Genomic DNA, 20,702 nt, shown 5'->3' on the forward strand with positions numbered 1-20,702 from the left:
GACCTGCTTCCTTCTAGGCCCTCATCATCCAGCGGGATAACAGAACCGGATGCAGACACAGAGCAGGTCTCAGACGGTTCCAGTGAGGTTGGAGATTTATTATAGCTTCTGGCTCCCTTGAGCCAGGGGTTCCAGGTGGCTCTGCGGCCAGATGCCAGTCTAGAAACATTAAGGGACTTTGCAGAGAAGCCCATCTCCATGTAATATAGGAGAAGCCTCCATCCATTATAATATGCTAGAGATCTCCATCCTGTTTAATATATGCAAGGCCTCCATCCCAAGTAATATAGGAGAAGCCTCCATCCCATGCAATATAGGAGAGGTCTTCATCATGTGTAATATAGGAGAAGCTTCCATCCTGTGTAATATAGGAGAAGCTTCCATCCTGTGTAATATAGGAGAAGCTTCCATCCTGTGTAATATAGAAGTCTCCATCCTGTGTAATATAGGAGAAGTCCCCATACTATATAATATAGAAGTCTCCATCCTGTGTAATATAGAAGGCTCCATACTGTGTAATATGACTGCAGTCCTGTGTGTCATAAGCAGTGCCTTCCCGCCTCCCACCAATCCCGTAATAACGAAACACCGACAAGCATGGATGGATTGAACAGGTCGGTCACAGTTTATTAATAAGCAGAGAGAGGCAAGTACAATTCGCAACGAACTCATAGCTGGAAGCCCCGTAACTGACCGCTGGGCAAGGAAGCTGATGAGAGGTTACGAACCTTGCCCCCCTCTATACTACCGCTGTGACATAATAACATGACAACGCGAATAAAACTTTGCATAAAACAAAAAAGGTTTTTTTACATTTAAACTTTAAACAATAGATGCGCCCGCATATCCAAAATTCTATATGGAAGGGAGGGTGGGACAAAAACTTCCAAGGGTCAGCTGAGGAGAAAGAGGAAGTCCCCGACCCTAGCACCTAAATTTAACCCCTGAAGGTGTGGCCGGATGCCACTTCCTCTTTCTTCCCGTTGGTCAGTTGGGCGTCCTAATTATGGCATCACCCGGGGGGAGTAGTGGGAGGGGGAGGCAGCACTGCAAAGAGTTCCTTACTAACTTGATTACATGGGAGCTCTGCAGTCAGATGCACGTTCCTTATACAGTACTATGCCTGCCAGACTGCAGAGACCTGTGTGTCGTAAGCAGTGCTGTTATGATTGGGTCACCGAGGAGGAAAACAAGACCAAGCTAAGCCACAGAAAACCAGAGAGGTTGGTAACTAAGCAGATTGCAGACCCCTGATCTTATCCACACAACTAGCAGTAGCCGTGGAGCGTACCTATGATGATTCTAGACGCCTTGACACAGCCGGAGGACTAAATAAGCCTAAAGCAAGAAAATGGGAAATCAAAACTGCCCCAGAGCAGACCCCAAATAAATAGACAGCCCCCAAACATATATTGTCGGTGAGACAAGATGAAAACACAAACACAGGCAGGAAAATAGGCTGAGCAAATGATGGGGCCCACACTAACTAGAAAGGACAGGAAAGGAAAGATACTGTCTGCAATCACGCCAAAAAACCCTGCAAAAATGTCCAACACTTCTGATAGCAAAAAAAACCCTGAAGTCACTAGACTTCACCCACTATATCAGCACTCTGGCATATTCTGAAAACAGAGCAAAAAGAGGCCAATCTAATAAGGGACAAAAAGCAAACTGGCACAAACAGTAACATAAGGATGGAAATTCAGCACAGCCCCAGCCGGGGCTGGCTGAGCACACAAAACTGAATATACAAAACCAAATCAAATGTGAACAATAGCTAAGAACCCTTAGCTTGAGAATGCAGGGACTGAACTGGAAACTAAGACCTCAGGAGGCAGGAAAAATCACCAGCAGGGATAGAGGGAGTCGGCTGTCTTAAATCCAGTCAGAGACTCCAGATGTCCAATTGTTGTCCTCATCATCTGGTGGCAGGTCTCTGTTAATTAGATCAGCTTCATTACCTCCTGCAACCACCAGAGGGAGCCCGGAAAGAGAACTCACGACTCCTCTGTCAATACAACCAGCTCCACCACCCTCACCAGCAACCAGAGGTAGACCAGAAAGTGAATTCACAACACAGTGCCTTCCCGCCTCCCACAAATCCCGTAATAACAAAACACCGACAAGCATAGATGGGTTGAACAGGTCGGTCACAGTTTATTAATAAGCAGAGAGAGGCAAGTACAATTCGCAATGGACTCATAGCTGGAAGCCCCGTTACTATCCCCAAGGAAGCTGATGAGAGGTTATGAACCTTGCTCCCCTCTACACTACCACCACGGAGGATCATGTGTATAACCTACACAGGACACCGACCCCCACACAACAACATTAAGGCCTGTTCAATGCCATCCTGCAAATTAGATAAAAATACATCTAGCCCGATATCCGTGAGATGAACTCTGTCCGGTCTCAGGAAGAATGAGATGTCTTTTTCCAGATTGTGGTTGTGAACTACGATGCCGTAGTTCTCTTTGACGAATTTGGTCATCTTCGAGTTGGTCTTTCTCCTTGATTTGTCGATGGCTTTAGGATCTTTAGCTCCATATCAGACCACTCGTGGTATTATGTCCGACCACACCACCACCATATCCGGTATAAAACAAACAAAGTGCTCTATGTCCGTTGACATTATTGTGTAGCGCTCGGCACCTTTTTCTTGCACAAATCGTTACCACCCGCATGTAACACCAATATCAGTGGCCCTTTGGCCATCTTAGCAATTTTTACCACCTCCAGGAAGATCTGACGCCACTGGAGCCCTCTGATGCCTCTCCAGTTGACCTCTAGTTGTGGAAAGTAAAAACTTCTTCCACCGGGGTGTAATTCGGCTAGTTTGCACGCCTGATAGATAAAAGAATGTCCCAATACCCAAACTGTGGGCTTACAGCCGCCTGTAAGAGACAAGATGTGTTAGAGCAGGTCTGGTCTTATGTATCTTGCAAAGCATGCGGATTTCCAATGGCCCAATCTCTGTACTTCAACATCTGCTACACCGGCCATTGCTGCTTCAGTGGCCGCACCTATTCTGAACTAATGCGTTCCGTATTCTTTTGGGGTAACGCCGACAGCTTCTAGACATTGTTTAAAAATTGCTTGAAATTGATATTTGGTAAGCGGGGACCCATTGGTGTGTGTGTGAGAGAGAATCTACTTTCGTGTCTTATAACCGTATAGCGTCTGACTATTTTAACAGGGCATATGGGGCCGTCTAAAGCTTTGACCAGAGCCCACGACCCTCTACCGGTAGGGTCACATTTGGATTTACGCACCCTAATACGCAAAGTGTCACTACATATTATGAGATCATCATTGATTAACCCACCTACTGATGCTGTTTTTTACTTCGGCACTAGTTCGCTAATGTGTAGTGCCCCGAATAATGCTATAGCAAATGCAGTAGATATTAGGATTGACTCGTATTCTGACCTGCATACCATTTTAGAGATTGTGATATCATGCAACAGATTTAAAGAAGCGGGGCGACGACATTCCTGACTAGGTTGAAGCCTTTTAAAACCTCTTACGGCTTGCTTGATGAAAAAATACTTAGTTACGTCTGCCCATCCAATTAGCTGAAAGAAAAAGGCTATTCCTGATAAATGCCATTGAACTAATGTACCTGAAGTGACTCTACACGTGAGCTGATTCAAGAGTTCTATTACCACGTAGCATCTAGCCCAATCACATGTATCAACTGGTCTCCCCTTAATTAACGAGCACCATTCTTCCCATGCCTTACCATAAACCTGCCAGGTAGCCGGTGTTACTGAGGTGCGGATCAAGGGCATCAGTGATTGACCACCATGTCCCAAAGGGAGGGAGGACACAATAGGCCCGATGGCTGTGTGCTGGGAAGGTAGACTTTGAAGGCCTGCCAATCGGAAGGCAACAAAGTTAACCATCTTATCATCCACAATAGATGTAACTCTGGCGTGGCACCAGATGTTGTGTCTAAGGCATAATAGTGCAAGGCGGTGCAACGGTGTGAGAACCGGTGGGAAAGAAGAGGACATGCTGTTCAAACCTTTTGCGGTGCCAGTGTTCTTGGTTAAAAATATGATGTTTGTATTTCTTAATTTTTTTGCCCCAAAGTTCAACTGATGTTACTATAGAAAAAATCTCCAACAAAACGGTTGCGGCCCTAGGTGGATGAGGTCCATAGGTCCGGCCAGCTGCTTTTCCACTATTGGTCCTTGTAGATTGCGACAAAACCACTTGTGAAATCTCCACCCACTGCTAGACCTATATCCTTGCTTAGGGTTTCCTGTGACATGACACATGTATGGCCATTGTAGGATTCCAAGAATGTCTTCCAGACCAGCAAATCCGCCTTCAGGGAGCGGTTAAGTCTAATTCTGTGGCCCGGCTGGGCGATGCCCTTTGCTGCCAATGACCATCGGCGCCAAAAAACCCTGCCCACTGGCATAACTCGACAAGTAAAGTTAAGCAAACCTAGCAAGGACTGCATTTGCTGGAGGATTACTTTTTTTGCATCGAGGAAACTTTTTTAACCATTTGCAGTGTTTTTTGTAATTTATCCGCTGGTAAACAAAAAATCAATACATTGGTATCAATTTCAATGCCGAGGAAGGGAAAACGTTACATGGCCCGATAATTTTTTCCAGCGATGGTGGAACACCGAAACGCCAAGATATAAACTTAAACTTTTGGAGAAGGAAGGAACAGAGTTTAGATTCACTAGATTCGACGAACAAAAACTCATCGAAGTAGTGAATTGTTGAATTGCTGCCTGTTTCGTATCGTACTATCCAGTCTAGGAAGGTACTGAAAAGCTTGTAATAGTGACATGAAATGGAGCAGCCCATTGGTAGGCACATGTCAAAATAAAACAGCTGGTCCACCCTACAGACCAACAAATGGAAGCATTCAGGGTGCACTGGTAACAGACGGAAAGCTGACTGTATGTCGGATTTTTCCAGCAGGGCATCGGTTATTGCGTCGTTAACCGAATCGCCTTTTGGGTAGGAAAGGTGATGTATTAACCGATATTTTCTGGGTTCTTTTTTGGGAACAATACCTAAAGGTGAGACTCTGAAATTTTTGAATGGCAATGATTTAAATGGGCCCGCCATCCTGCCCAGTTCTACCTCTTATGATTTTTTTTTTTAATGTAAAATTTCGGGGAATTCGCGTGTTCTGCTTGATGTTAAATCTTGGTGAATTCGTGTTCCGATTTTAGATTATTTGCCGTGTACAGATTTTATATTATTTTCCGATGATGACTAAATTTGAAATTCAGCCCGGGACCCGATGGGGCAGAGGCGCGGGTGCGGCGGCCAGTGCCCGCCAATATGGAGCCATTCGGGCGGGTGAACCGAGCGGAGTGCATCCCCGTCCGCTCCGCAGCACCGGAAGAGCCACCGGAGGAAGGGGAACAGCACGATGTCCGGGATCTGGAGCGCCGGCAAAGGAGGGGGTAGCAGTAGGCGACCTGGAGGATGCCATGCCAGAGGCCAGCGAAGGTGGAGGCAAAGGACGGTGGCCTAAGGGGTTAGGAAGAAGCCAGGGGTCTTAAGAGGGCACAGGGAGGCGAGCACCAAGGCCAGACATAAGGGCTTGTAGCCATGGCTCACCTCCCTGTGCTGCTCTCTGGAGGGCCTCGAAGGTGGCATCTGACATGGCTGCAGGGGACTCCGGGGTCCTCAGGAACAAAAGCTTCTAAGGGTCAGCCGAGGAGAGAAAGGAAGTCCCCGACCCTAGCACCTGAATTTAACCCCTGAGGGCGTGGCCGGACGCCCCTTCCTCTCTCTTCCTGTTGGTCAGTTGGGCGTCCTAATTATGGCTTCACCTGGGGGGAGTAGTGGGAGGGGAGGCACTGCAAAGAGTTCTTTACTAACTTGATTACATGGGGGCTCTGCAGTCAGATGCACGTTCCTTATACAGTACCATGCCTGCCAAGAAGAGGCCTCCATCCTATGTAATATAGAAGTCTCCATACTGTGTAATATAAGAGAGGTCTCCATCCCATGTAATATAGGAGATGCCTCTATCCGCTGCAATATAGGAGAGATTTCTATCCATTGTAATATAGGAGAGGCTAAGGGGGGGCTGGCTCCTGACCCGATATTGATTTTAATGTAAAACGAGGAACTGGTGGCAGCACAGTGTTCTGCTGATTTGGGAGACTCTGGCAGTGATGGAACGGAGGTTTTATGTGTGTATTACCCCCCTGGGTCTGGGAACAGACATTCCTGCCCTGACTGCAGAGTGCCCAATAGCCAGTACACGGCAAGGCAGCCTTTCTGACAACTACTTACAGTCATGGCCAAAAGTATTGACACCCCTGCAATTCTGTCAGATAATATTCAGTTTCTTCCTGAAAATGATTGTAAACACAAATTCTTTGGTATTATTATCTTCATTTAATTTGTCTTAAATGAAAAAACACAAAAGAGAATGAAGCAAAAAGCAAAACATTGATCATTTCACACAAAACTCCAAAAATGGGCCGGACAAAAGTATTGGCACCCTCAGCCTAATACTTGATTGCGCAACCTTTAGCCAAAATAACTGCGACCAACCGCTTCCGGTAACCATCAATGAGTTTCTTACAATGCTCTGCTGGAATTTTAGACCATTCTTCTTTGGCAAACTACTCCAGGTCCCTGATATTTGAAGGGTGCCTTCTCCAAACTGCCATTTTTAGATCTCTCCACAGGTGTTCTATGGGATTCAGGTCTGGACTCATTGCTGGCCACCTTAGAAGTATCCAGTGCTTTCTCTCAAACCATTTTCTAGTGCTTTTTGAAGTGTGTTTTGGGTTATTGTCCTGCTGGAAGACCAATGACCTCTGAGGTAGACCCAGCTTTCTCACACTGGGCTCTAAATTATGCTGCAAAATTTGTTGGTAGTCTTCTGACTTCATAATGCCATTCACACGGTCAAGCAGTCCAGTGCCAGAGGCAGCAAAGCAACCCCAAAACATCAGGGAACCTCCGCCATGTTTGACTGTAGGGACCGTGTTCTTTTCTTTGAATGCCTCTTTTTTTCTCCTGTAAACTCTATGTTGATGCTTTTGCCCTAAAAGCTCTACTTTTGTCTCATCTGACCAGAGAACATTCTTCCAAAATGTTTTAGGCTTTTTCAGGTAAGTTTTGGCAAACTCCAGCCTGGCTTTTTTATGTCTCGGGGTAAGAAGTGGAGTCTTCCTGGGTCTCCTACCATACAGTCCCTTTTCATTCAGATGCCGACGGATAGTACGGGTTGACACCGTTGTACCCTCGGACTGCAGGGCAGCTTGAACTTGTTTGGATGTTAGTGGAGGTTCTTTATCCAACATCCACACAATCTTGCGTTGAAATCTCTTGTCAATTTTTCTTTTCCGGCCACATCTAGGGAGGTTAGCCTCAGTGCCATGGGCTTTAAACTTCTTGATGACACTGCGCACGGTAGACACAGGAACATTCAGGTCTTTGTAGATGGACTTGTAGCCTTGAGATTGCTCATGCTTCCTCACAATTTGGTTTCTCAAGTCCTCAGACAGTTCTTTGGTCTTCTTTCTTTTCTCCATGCTCAATGTGGTACACACAAGGACACAGGACAGAGGTTGAGTCAACTTTAATCCATGTTAACTGGCTGCAAGTGTGATTTAGTTATTGCCAACACCTGTTAGGTGCCACAGGTAAGTTATAGGTGCTGTTAATTACACAAATTAGAGAAGCATCACATGATTTTTCGAACAGTGCCAATACTTTTGTCCACCCTCTTTGTTATATTTGGTGTGGAATTATATCCAATTTGGCTTTAGGACAATTCTTTTTGTGTTTTTTCATTTAAGACAAATTAAATGAAGATAATAATACCAAAGAATTTGTGTTTGCAATCATTTTCAGGAAGAAACTGAGTATTATCTGACAGAATTGCAGGGGTGTCAATACTTTTGGCCATGACTGTATCCTAGGTGTTGTTCCCTGACTGACCTAAGGGGGCGCCAGAGAGCTGCAAGTCCCAAAACTGGAACTGAAGGTGGAAACAAAAGTTGTGGGTGGTTATATGACCCACGACCACTAATAAATTGTAAATTTGTGACAATTGGTGGGATATAATAAATCCCTGACAAGTGGGGCTACCTCACACCCCCAGTTCCTGACGATAGGAGAGGCCTCCTTTCAGTGGAGGCAATAATACATTGTGATCTCAGGATTTTATCTCTTATTTACATCCTAAAATCTTCCATAGGTTGAAATAAAGACTCCTTTCACCACCAATTATACACATTTTGTCACTAAATTATCTATTAGGCCACATGCTCACATCCAGTATGTGGTAAGTGTTTTACCCCAGTATTTGTAAGCCAAAACCAGGAGTGGGTGAAAAATGCAGAAGTGGTGCAAATGTTTCTATTATGCTTTCCCTCTGACCTTTCCACTCCTGGCTTACAAATACTGGGGTGAAAAACTCACCAAATACTCAATGTGTGCATGTGGCCTAACCCGCAATGTTCTGTATATTGAGGAAATCATCCAGCCCTTGTATAAAAGCTGTTATAGTGTCTTCCATTACTACCTCTTGTGGTAGGGCATTCTGCAGTCTGACTACTCTAACTGTAAAGAAACCTTTCCCATTTAGCTGTCGGAATCGCCTTTCTTCCACGATTCAGTGGGACTGTCCCACCACATCATTGCTTTATCCCGACTTCTATACTAACGTCTCCATTGCTCCTCCTCTGGGGTGGGGCCACTTCTCTCTTAATTTTATTTATTCACTTCTCCTGTCATCAGGACTCCAACTCACTTTTCTATGTTTGCAGGTGGCAGCTTTATCTATGAGCTACAACTCATAATGATAAGCATAGGAGATTTTGGTAATCATGACCTGTACTGCAGGCAGTGAACCCAGAAGCAGATTATACATGTACATTGTATACAGCAGTGTATTTCTTTGTAATTATATAGTGAGGTAAATATAAAGTAAGATTTTTCATTCCTATAAAAGTAATATAAATGTCAATTGATTATAAAAACATTTTTTTCAGATTTTTTTGTGAGTCTCCCCATGTCTCAAACTCACAACCTTCAGCAACACAGGAAGGAGCTAAAGCTACTGAGCCACAGGCTCTCATGATGTTGTGGGGAGAATTGTGTGTACTTGATCTGTACTGCAGGCTCTGACTCCACAGGCAGATTGTAGTATTTCGGTGTCCCTTGATTCTAGATGGAGAATAAAAGAGATTATTTTTCTTCCAATAAAATTACTAAAATGTAATGAAAAACTCTTAAAGTCATTATTAATGGGTTTTAAAAATATAATGATCATCATAAATCAGTAAATAACAAGGACATATTTATTGTCCGTGTAATCGTGACAACCCGCACAACACAGAGATCAGATTATTTATGTGGATCAATAAATTCTGTAAAAAAATGGAGGATTGATATTTCTCTACTAAACATATAAAAAAATGTAATGCTGAGGCTGTGTTCACACGTAGAGTAAATGTTGCATTTTATTCTACTGTTTTTGTTCTGCATGTGTCCGCACCAGATGACGCAATAACAATCTCCTCTGATTATTACGGGGTTGCAGTGTTTCTTTTATGCATTTTCCCCCTTATTTGATGCAATTTTGGTGCACATATGAAGCAAAGTTTTTAATGCTTTTTAATCCCTTTACCTCCAAGGGTGGTTTGCACGTTAATGACCGGGTCAATTTTTACAATTCTGACCACTGTCCCTTTATGAGTTCATAACTCTGGAACGCTTCCATGGATCCCGGTGATTCTGACACACAGTTAATAAAGTAATAACTGAGTACAAATAATGTAGATGTTAATAGAACTAAAAAATATTACTATTGCGCTTGGAGTCACCGTAACATAAATAAAATGCAAAAACAAATACGAGCCAGTAATGAATAACCAAATTAGGACAAACAGTATTGTTAGCACAAAACTAGTCATATAAATCCCTTTGGATCTTGTCTCCTATTGCAGTAGGGGTTAAACTACCACACACAAAAAAAAAAAAGAAAAAAAGGAATGAACTCAGTCTGGAATCAAGGTGCCCAGTAACCGATATTGCACATAGATCCTGTCTCCTATTGCAGTAGGGGTTAAACTACCACAAAAAAAAGGAATGAACTCAGTCAGAAATAAAGGTGCCCAGTAACAGATATTGCACATGGATCAAAGTTACCTCCTCCAGTAGTAAGGGTTGAGGCTGCCACAAGTGAAGTAGGCGGCTATAGACTTGAATGAAGCCGCCCCTGATTCCAAGTTACAAGTTCCACAGGTCCTTTTAGAATCGATATCGCTCCTCTATTAAATGACCAAATGATTCTTTTCTCCTTATCGCTTGCAATAGTCACGGTAGCGGTGCTGCCCCGGCCGGCGACAGCAAGCGCTATATGCAGGCTGAAAAAAAGTTGTGCGTGCTGAACGCTGTGCCCGACCGTCACGCTGTGCTCATCAGCACAGGACCTGCGTGACGTCAGAGGCACGTGATGTGCTGGGCTGCAGCCGCTATGTATCACGGTATAGACCAAAAAAGCTATCCTAGGCACCTTGATTTCAGGCTGAGTTCATTCCTTTTTTTTGTGGTAGTTTAACCCCTACTGCAATAGGAGACAGGATCTATGTGCAATATCTGTTAGGCCAGTTTCACACGTCAGTGTCTCCGGTACGTGTAGTGACAATTTTCTCACGTACCGGAGGCACTGACACACGTAGACACATTCTAATGAATGTGTCTATGCAGATGTCAGCGTGTTTTCACGGACCGTGTGTCCGTGTGCAAAACACGCTGACATGTCCGTTTTTGTGCAACAGCACGGATCACACGGACCCATACAAGTCAATGGGTCCGTGTAAAACACGTACCGCACACAGATGCTGTCCGTGTGCCATCCGTGTGCGTTTTTAAAAGTCAAAGGGTTAACATTGAAAATAATTTTTCAAAAACACGGACAGCACACGGACAAAACACGGATGGTACACACGGACATACGGATAGCACACGGATGGCATACGGATGCACACGGACACAGATAGCTCTGGACGTGTGAAACTGCCCTTACTGGGCACCTTGATTCCAGACTGAGTTCATTCCTTTTTTTTTTCTTTTTTTTTTTGTGTGTGGTAGTTTAACCACTACTGCAATAAGAGACAAGATCCAAAGTGATTTATATGACTAGTTTTGTGCTAACTATACTGTTTGTCCTAATTTGGTTATTCATTACTGGCTCATATATTTGTTTTTCCATTTTATTTATGTTACTGTTACTCCAAGCGCAATAGTAATATTTTTTGCTTCTATTGATTTTATTCCGACACCGACGGTGACTGGTGTAGTTTACATATGCTGCTGGAGTCTGTGTGTATACTTGAGCGCCACTGATTGTTTGCATTATTATAATGTAGATTTTACCTGCAGTCCCAGATAAATCCATTGGTGACATTCTCTCATATTGCGGTTATTCCTTTTCCTTTCCTTCTTCATGCGAGCCAGACCGCCATGACTACATCTTCAATCTTCACCCCATGTCTGTAGATCACACAAACCTGTTTATTGCTTTTCCAGAACACACCACATAGAGCTACACCCATGCAAATTGCCAAGGCAGAAAAATGCAGCCGCTCTTCCCCCCCATCCTGAAGCACCACACTGTAGAGCCCCCTGTGCCTCCACACAGTAATCTTACACCTCTATGCCCCCCAGCATGGTGGTAATAGTGCCTCAACACAATGTTAAGGAAGTATTCCCCAACAATTAAATGTGTACCTTGCCCCAGATAGGAGGTAACATTCTGATCACAGGGCAATCTGACTGCTGGTACTCCCAGTGATCCTGAATACAGCAGAGGGTGCATTATCAGGTCACGCTCCATTGTCTTTGGGACTGCTGGAATTCGTTGAGTACAGTTCTCGGCAGTCCTATGGATGATGAATTGAGTGGAGACCAAGAATGCATGCATCTCCTGCTTTAGGGAAAGGGCTATGGAGTTAGAACCTTAGCAATGTTGGGGACCAGCTGTAGAAACCCAAGCAAGCTATCCATTTAATAATGTTTGAAATGTCCGTTTTCCGCAGGTTTTGCCCCTTCTACAAGACGGTAGGAATGTTACAGAATATGATTGCCTTCTATGACATGGCCCGACATGCTGTAGAAGCCACAGCCCAGGCGGAAAATAAAATCACGTGGGCCCTAATTCGAGAGAACCTAGGAGATATTCTGTACAAGCTCAGCTCCATGAAGTTCAAGGTATGTAAGTGCTGGACAAATAGTCCAATAGTTTTTACATCTGGTTGTCCTGAGGAAGGTGTGGCACCCCTGAGGGTTCAGTCGCCACAGAGGTACTGCACCTCCTCCTGAGGTGTGGTGCCCCACCATTCAGGTAAGGTGGAGACACCTGACCACACTCCAACACCTGCATCCCACACAACATAGTAGTGTAGCAAAGCACCCTTTGGTGGCTCCCTGCTTGGAACACGAAGCGTGCTGGGAGGTGGGTGGAGTTAGTTGGCACCAAAAGAGCGGGAAGAGTTTAGGATTTAGTCAGTCTGACAGAGTCAGTGGAGGAGTGAAGATCCCCTGAGTGGGATGGATGAAGGAAGTGCTGCAGCCGACCTCAGTGACCTGGTTCCGCTGGCACAGGAAAGAGACATTGATGGAAAGCCTGACTCTCTCCCTAAGAAGGAAGGATTAGTACGGAACATAAGGAGAGGAGGACTAAGGATTAGGGTTAGAGCAGAACCCTTCCCAAGTTCACAGCGCAAGGCCAGGGTCCGGTCCCCGAGGTTGTATGGATACTAATGGTCCTGCAGCAGACACCGGAGGAATAGAAGTTGTCACCACTTTATTCCCACACAAGACTTGGGGGCACAACAGCAGCGATAGTGAGCCGGGACTTGGTAGCAAGGAGTCCCCGAAGCAGGCTACAGCTGTCTGCCGTACAAGTAGAGTTCATAGGAACATCTGACAGGAGGAACTCCAGTGTAACTCAGTACTGAGAGTACTTCACTATAGGCGCAAAAGGGAGACGTTCAGAAAAGGCACATACAGTCATATGTAAAAGTTTGGGCACCCCTATTAATGTTAACCTTTTTTCTTTATAACAATTTTGGTTTTTGCAACAGCTATTTCAGTTTCATATATCTAATAACTGATGGACTCAGTTATATTTCTGGATTCAAATGAGCTTTATTGTACTAACAGAAAATGTGCAATCTGCATTTAAACAAAATTTGACCGGTGCAAAAGTATGGGCACCCTTATCATTTTCTTGATTTGAACACTCCTAACTACTTTTTACTGACTTCCTGAAGCACTAAATTGCTTTTGTAACCTCATTGAGCTTTGAACTTCATAGCCAGGTGTATCAAATCATGAGAAAAGGTATTTAAGGTGGCCACTTGCAAGTAGTTCTCCTATTTGATTCTCCTATGAAGAGTGGCATCATGGGCTCCTCAAAACAACTCTCAAATGATCTGAAACCAAAGATTATTCAACATAGCTTTTCAGGGGAAGGATACAAAAAGTTGTCTCAGAGATTTAACCTGTCAGTTTCCACTGTGAGGAACATAGTAAGGAAATGGAAGAACACAGGTACAGTTCTTGTTAAGCCCAGAAGTGGCAGGCCAAGAAAAATATCAGAAAGGCAGAGAAGAAGAATGGTGAGAACAGTCAAGGACAATCCACAGACCACCTCCAAAGACCTGCAGCATCATCTTGCTGCAGATGGTGTCACTGTGCATCGGTCAACAATACAGCGCACTTTGCACAAGGAGAAGCTGTATGGGAGAGTGATGCGAAAGAAGCCGTTTCTGCAAGCACGCCACAAACAGAGTCGCCTGAGGTATGCAAAAGCACATTTGGACAAGCCAGTTACATTTTGGAAGAAGGTCCTGTGGACTGATGAAACAAAGATTGAGTTGTTTGGTCATACAAAAAGGCGTTATGCATGCGCTGTATTGTTGACCGATGCACAGTGACACCATCTGCAGCAAGATGATAGCTGTTGCAAAAATCAAAATTGTTATAAAGAAAAAAGGTTAACATTAATAGGGGTGCCCAAACTTTTACATATGACTGTATGTTGGCGGAGTGTTGGAAGGGAGTACTTTATCTTGCCTGGAAGTTGGCTGAGCCCCGGACCTGGAGGACACGGCACCGATGCGGGCACCTGTATGCTCAGACTGTGAGTAAAGCTTTGGAACTACATGCCCTGGTGTCCTCCGCTTATTACTGCGCCAACCCACTCAGCACTGCTACATCTCAGTGCCGGACACTACACTTTCTCCCTTAACACCTATCTATTTCAACTACTCTGCCCTGGGACTACAGCCCTACCTGTGGAGGGTTATACCATCATTGCTGCACCACACCATCTGTCCCAGAGGATCTGTCTGCAGCGTCGGCTTAACATCTTCATTGCCGAACACCACAGGTGGCGTCACAAATCATTCACTCATAAACTTTATTCCGACCTCACTTAACCCCCCTTTTACAATGGACGCCCAGGGCCACGGACCGGGTCACAGCTACCGTGACATCTCCCATTGAAATCCACCGGGCCTGGCTCCGAGTACCCAACGGCCCTGGGTGAGGGCGATCCAAAGGAGTCAGATTTGACTCTGAAACGCTTTGACAAATAAACCACTTTTAATTAATTTATTCTATGAATCAGCAGTGCACTTGAAGTCACCTACTCTGGATTTCTTTTACTGGACAAATAGTCAGCAGCTAAGGAAGTCCTTGAAGGTTGGACAATGACTTAGCAAGGTCCATGATCCACTGTTGATTGACAATTGCACGTCCTGCTAGGAAACCTCTGAAGAGATAAAAATCACTATAAAATGAAAGAAGACAAAAGTGCAGACCATTCACTACTGGAGGTCTCAATCTTCCACACAGTTCAGCAGTACTGCTTCTCCTTGTTGAGTGACATGCCTAAACGGGCCATGTAAATAGCCATGCAATGCTCTTCTTGGAAATTAAATATGCAAATTGCCTCTTCATGGAGGAAGAGGACTTGAACTCTTACCACTTAGACCCCAGTCAGAAGGCTCTCATACAGCCAACTCAGACCTCCTGCTTTGCACTGAGGATTGGCAACACTCCGAAACATATGTCAGCAAATTGAGATTCTGGTTTGGCATTTATCCTGAATCATATGGAAATACTCATTAAGCACTGACTTTTAGGATTACTACTTCCCGTAGGTGACACTAGAGGTCTATTCTCTCCTTAAGGCACAATCCACAGATGATAGGGACAATTATTTGTAGCCACTTCTCTGCAAATATTTTTAGGGCATTTGGAACAGTTGATGTGTAGATGGAAAAGATGACATAAAATTAGAGATTAGTGATGAGCAAGTGTATTCGTTACTGACGCACCCCAGGGGCCGTGGGATACTCGGTACTGGGCCGGTCGTCTTAAAGGGATGTGTCACAGTGGCAGTGACCCGGTCCGTGGCCCCAGGTGGTCATGTAAAAGTGGGTGAAGTTAAAAAGGAATAGAGGTTGAAAGTAGAAATTTGTGACGCCACCTGTGGTATTCTGGTCAGAGTGACCAGCACTGCAGTGTTGCTTCTCTGGGACAGATGTTATGATGCAGCAGAGTTGGTGAAGTTCCCCACAGGCAGAGCTGCAGTCCCAGGGCAGTAGAGATGAGTTTATAGATGGTGAGATAGTGTGGAGTGAAGGATGTAGCAGTGCTAGGCTGAAGTCGCAGGAAACAGGCAGAGACACTGTGGAGTGCAGTTCCAATACTTTACTTAAAATTCTGGTGCGCACAGAGGCCCACTTCAGTGCTGTGTTCTCCAGGTGAGAAGTCCAGACAACTTCCAGATAAGATGAAGTACACCCTTCCAGCCTTCCCTGTCAGTATGTATCTTTCTTGGCCATCTCCACACAATATGCTGCTTTACTCCTTCCTTCCTAGCACTTCACAATTATCGTTCCAGGCCAGTAGCTGCGAATCCTGTCAGACAACGCCCTGCCATTTCTGTGATCCTATGTAGCTGCCTTTCCAGTCGGAATAAATGTGGTAGGGGCTCTGGTCCATAAAGTAACCAAAGCTATCGGCTTGCTAGTAGCGCCCTGAAGTACGCTCACTAGGCTAGGGGCTGTGACCCTTTGCGATCAGTTTCTTCCTCCACCTGACATCAGTCAGCATGGATAAGGGACCCACAGGGAGTATGCTCCAGCCGTGTCCCAGAAGAACCTTATTTCCTTTTGGGAGCTTTCTTTATAATCCAATCCATCCAGCAGCCTCTAATCATAAGAGCTGCTTCAGACACGTCCTTCTCCTTCCCTCCCTCTGAGGGAATCTCTTCTTACTTCCTACAATCTTCCCTATCTCCATCTATGCTCCGCCCACCTCCAAGCACTCTTCGTGTTCCAAGCAGGGGCCATAAAGGGTTCTCTGCTACACTTCTTGTGTGTGTGGGATGTAATGTGGTCAGGTGTCTCCACCTTTGCCTGGTTGTGGGATACCACACCTCTGGGTGAGGTGTAGCATCTCTGTTGTGACTGGACCCTCAGGGGCGCCACATTACTATTCGCTATTTGCACGGATAGTACGGTATTCGGTTTACTTGTTGCATTGTGGGTATTGGTGTACTTGCCTCGCTATGTTCGGATGTCCCCCCCTGCAGTTTTTGCACATCCTTTGCAGCAATTAAGTATGCTGGGCTTCTTAACCAATCACAGTAATGCCACAGACATCTTGGTTGTGGCATTACTGTGATTGGCTGGCTGCCCAGCATCATAGGGTCTATTTAAGCCCTGCCGCCGCCATTTTGCGCACATTGCATCCAGAGCCTACAAATATAGGGAGAGATCTCTCAACTGCTAGGGAGAATCTTTAGGCCTCTTGATAACACAAAAGCCCTTTTCAGGGCTACCTGCAGTGTTTACTAGGTCAGTGTAGAGCAGGGAGCGAGAGATACTCGAGCATGGACAGTTTTAAAGAGCTGGTCACTAGCTCCATAATACCACCAACAAAATAGCTCTTTATAGAGTAATTCAGAGTACACAGAGGGAGAGATTGTGTATTAGGTAGGGAGAGGTTAACGTGTTCTTCCAGTGTCCATCTTAAAACAGCTCTTGTTAGAGGCAAAGCTATATTTTTCCAGCACAACGAGTACTAGCATTGTGTGCTGCCTTTTTTTTTTTAAAGCACCGGTCTATTTTTCCCACTGTTTTTGGGGTCAGAGCCTGGCTTCTGCTGTCCACATTAGTCCACTTAAAAAGGTGTTTAGTAGAGATGAGCGACTTTGCCTTTTTTAGGGTCGAGTCGGGTTTCATGAAACCCGACTTTCTTAAAAGTAAGTGCGCGAAAACTCTCTCTCGACGCTGCACATGTCATCTCGTTGCCCACAGTGTACGTCCTTGCTCAGTGGCTGAAAAAAGTCACGGGCAAGCATTCTGGGAAATCCGACTTTGGCGCTCGGGTCACACTCCACATAGCCAGCTAAGGTTGATAATGTTAAAATGACATTTCCCAGTGAATTCATTTGTATTGGTAGAAAGCAATGTTACGGTGGAAAAACGCATCAAAAGTGCTACATGTGAACATAGCCCAAGTGGTGAAGGAACATTTTTGTATTGGGTTATTTATTTTGCCTTACATACAAGTCATTACCCTGGAAAGGACGTTCCTTAACATATTTCACAGAAAAATCAATTTTGGTTTCGTTTTTGTATGTTTTAGTGTGCACCTGTTAAAGTGGTGTAATGCTCTGACAACATTGTTGCCCTGGAAGTTAGAAATGCTTCCAGTGGTATTCCCCATGGGGTTCCCATGGCATTTGAGCACTGTTCCCATCAATTTCAGACGTTTTTAGACCCTAAAAGGACCCCCGGGGGGATTGCGGCAAAAATGCTCGGTTTTCCCATAGACTTATATTGGGCTCGTTGCTCGTGTCGAGCAGCTGAGCATTCCAATTCGCTCGACCCGAGCAACGAGCACCCGATCATTTTAGTGCTCACCCATCATTAATAACAATATCTCAAATTTCCGGACTGAAGAAGGATGCCATGGGAGGGTGGCTTACAATGATCAATTGGAGCTTCTGGTACCATATAAACTGTTAGTGAAGAAGTAGGAGCCGAGGAACAAATGCAGGAGGATGAGGTGATGGATTCACAACAGTCAGGAGATGAAGAGGATAATGATTCCATTCTCTGTTGTCCATGGTTGGAAGGACTGAAGAAGGAACCTTAAATGTTACCCCGCCACCAACACAGCATGGACGTGGACCTTATGAAAGCGCCCGACACTTGAGCGCCTTCTTGCTGCACTACGTTCAACACGATGCCCGTATCTTTAGGGTTAGAAATAGTGCTGACTACTGGGTTACCACTCTGTTAGACCCATGGTACAAGACTAAATTTAGCCAGATGCTTCTCCCCCTTAAAAGGGATGCATGCATGGAGTATCCAACCACGCTTGTAGACAATCTTAAGAGTGGGTTTCCTCAAGACAGCATTGAGGCACACAGTGTGCATCCCAGTTCTAGAAGTCCAACCCTGGGAGCGTCAAGGCATCATCGCAAAAAATTAGCAGCAGCAGCAGTGTAACTGGCGTAAGCAATTTGTGTGAGTCATTTAACACATTTTTTAAACCGTGCATCAGCAAAACAGAGTACAAGTCTGACACATTCTGAAAGACTGGAGAGGATGGTGCAGGAGTGTCTGGAGCTCAATATCAATGCCATCAGGGGGGTTGGACCCTTTTGCATTTTCGTCTTCAAAAATAGAAGTGTGGCCTGAGCTCACTTGTCACACCTTTGAGGTGTTCTCTTTCCTGGGAGCCAGCGTTCTCTCAGAACGTGTCATCAGGTTTGCTAGTGGTGTCCTGACAGATGAGCGCATCCGGCTGTCCTCTGAAAGTGTAGACCTCCTAACTTTCATCAAAATAAACAAGTCATGGATCTCCAAATATTTTTTCACTCCAGTCGCGTTATTGCAGTCTGTGCCATCTTTTTAGTGCCATCTCTTTGCCTGCTGTTGCTACTGCTGCTGATGTTACAAACAATTTTTTTTTTTAATTGCAGAGACTCCAAGTTGGGTCTCCATTTGGTGGGTTGCCTGTAGTGGAAGGTGTGTCAGAGGCCTATTATACTGTTTCTACTCTGTGGAAATTGATAACACTTTAGTGATGTGTGACCATTATTTTTTGAAATTTGGAGACTACAAGATGGGTTTCCATCTGGTTGGTTGTCTGTGTAAGTAGGGCTCCCAGACAGGCAGGCCTGCACTCACTTTCTGTCAACTAACTGTGTTACTTTCCTTACATTTTCGGCCACTATTACTGTATGAAATTGATGTTTCTGCCGTCTGAGTGTGGCTGGAATAAAAAAGAAAAAAATTGGATGTGTTGCATGAGGTAACAGGTCAATTCCAAGCTGTAAATGCTAGCTCAGAGCCTGTCTCATGCATGGCCCATGCCTGACTGCTGCACTATTATAAAATTTTTACTGTGGGTCATTAGATGCTACTTTTCTTGGTGTCTGCTCCTAATTTGAGCTTTTTGGGCAGCTTTTTGCCACCCTGAATGTGTTGTATATGCGTTTGATTTTGCCTCCCATTGAATTCAATGAGGTTCGGATACGTTCAACGAACTGCACGCTGAATCCTAACCGAACCATGGAAGGTTTGCTCATCTCTAATTACAATGTGTGGAGGGCATGGTAGCACCACTAGGAGGTGGCCCCTGGGGTGTGAACTTTTGTCTAATGCCTTCCTAATCAGTATCTTCGTTATATCTTCTTAGGATCCAGTGAAAGATGGAGAGACCAAGATCAAAGCCGACTATGCCCAGCTGTACGAAGAGATGCAGACAGCGTTCCGCAGCCTAGAGGACTGAGCTTGGCACTGCTGAAAACTTAACAACTGATTCCAAGTGACATTAAAACAAGTCTATTCCGTACATACAGGAAACACACAACAGTAGAGACCACCGGAGGACACTAACTCTAAAGAAGCAGCTGTGACCACAGGAAGGCATTTATGGGCCCAATCCAGGACATCCCTACCAATATGGTAATATCCGAGGAACACCATGTCCCCCTACAGCAAAAAAAGGACTGAGTCATGGAAATTACTAGCAAAATAAAAATAGCAGATATCCTTTGAGTTCCCTATGTGCACATATATATCACACATGTATACACTGGGATATTAGCAGCGTACCGGTAGGCAAAATGGGATGAAACACAATCGGAGACTATGAAATGTGAACAGCCACATATACAGCTCTGGCAAAAAATTAAGAGACCACTTTCAAATGTTCAGTTTGTCTGAATTTATAGATATATGTTTGAGTAAAATGTAAATTGTTCTTTTAATCTATAAACTTCTGGCAACATGTCTCTGAATTTCCAAGCAATACATTTTGTATTCTTTTTCTGACAAAGAAAAATGGTCAAAATTAAAAAAAAACCCAGTGCTTTCAGACCTAAAATAATGCTAAGAAAACAAGTTTATAATCATTTAGAAACAACAATACTAATGTTTTAACTCAGGAAGAGTTCTGAAATCAATATATTGTGGAATAACCATGATTTTTAAAAATAGCTTTCATACGTCTTGGCATGCTTGCCACCAGCCTTTCACACTGCTTCTGACGCAAAAATGTAAGCAGTTCTTCTTTGTTTGATGGCTTGTGACTATCCATCATCCTCTTGATTACATTCCAGAGGATTTCAATGGGGTTCAGGTCTGGAGAATGGGC

The 20,702-nt window shown here is 44.6% G+C and overlaps 1 protein-coding gene and 1 long non-coding RNA gene across 2 annotated transcripts in view; one reads left to right on the forward strand and one right to left on the reverse strand.

The window, feature by feature from the left end:
• Window positions 1–20,104, forward strand: part of LOC141055625 (V-type proton ATPase catalytic subunit A-like) — a 210,287-nt gene extending 190,183 nt beyond the window's left edge. The window contains exons 14-15 of the mRNA XM_073552273.1: window positions 12,050–12,221; window positions 19,743–20,104. Coding sequence (XP_073408374.1) covers window positions 12,050–12,221; window positions 19,743–19,835 — 265 coding nt within the window. The 3' untranslated portion in view covers window positions 19,836–20,104. The remainder of the gene's footprint in view (window positions 1–12,049; window positions 12,222–19,742) is intronic.
• LOC141055626 (uncharacterized) lies at window positions 8,883–11,507 on the reverse strand. The gene is made up of 2 exons (XR_012221502.1): window positions 11,388–11,507; window positions 8,883–9,173 (listed from the first exon to the last, which is right to left on the reverse strand). It is a non-coding gene; the product is annotated as an uncharacterized lncRNA (long non-coding RNA).
• Window positions 20,105–20,702: the final 598 nt, after the last annotated feature.

Source organism: Dendrobates tinctorius, unplaced genomic scaffold (assembly GCF_039654945.1).
Source record: "Dendrobates tinctorius isolate UK_male_01 unplaced genomic scaffold, ASM3965494v1 ptg000189l, whole genome shotgun sequence".
Taxonomy (NCBI): domain Eukaryota; kingdom Metazoa; phylum Chordata; class Amphibia; order Anura; family Dendrobatidae; genus Dendrobates; species Dendrobates tinctorius.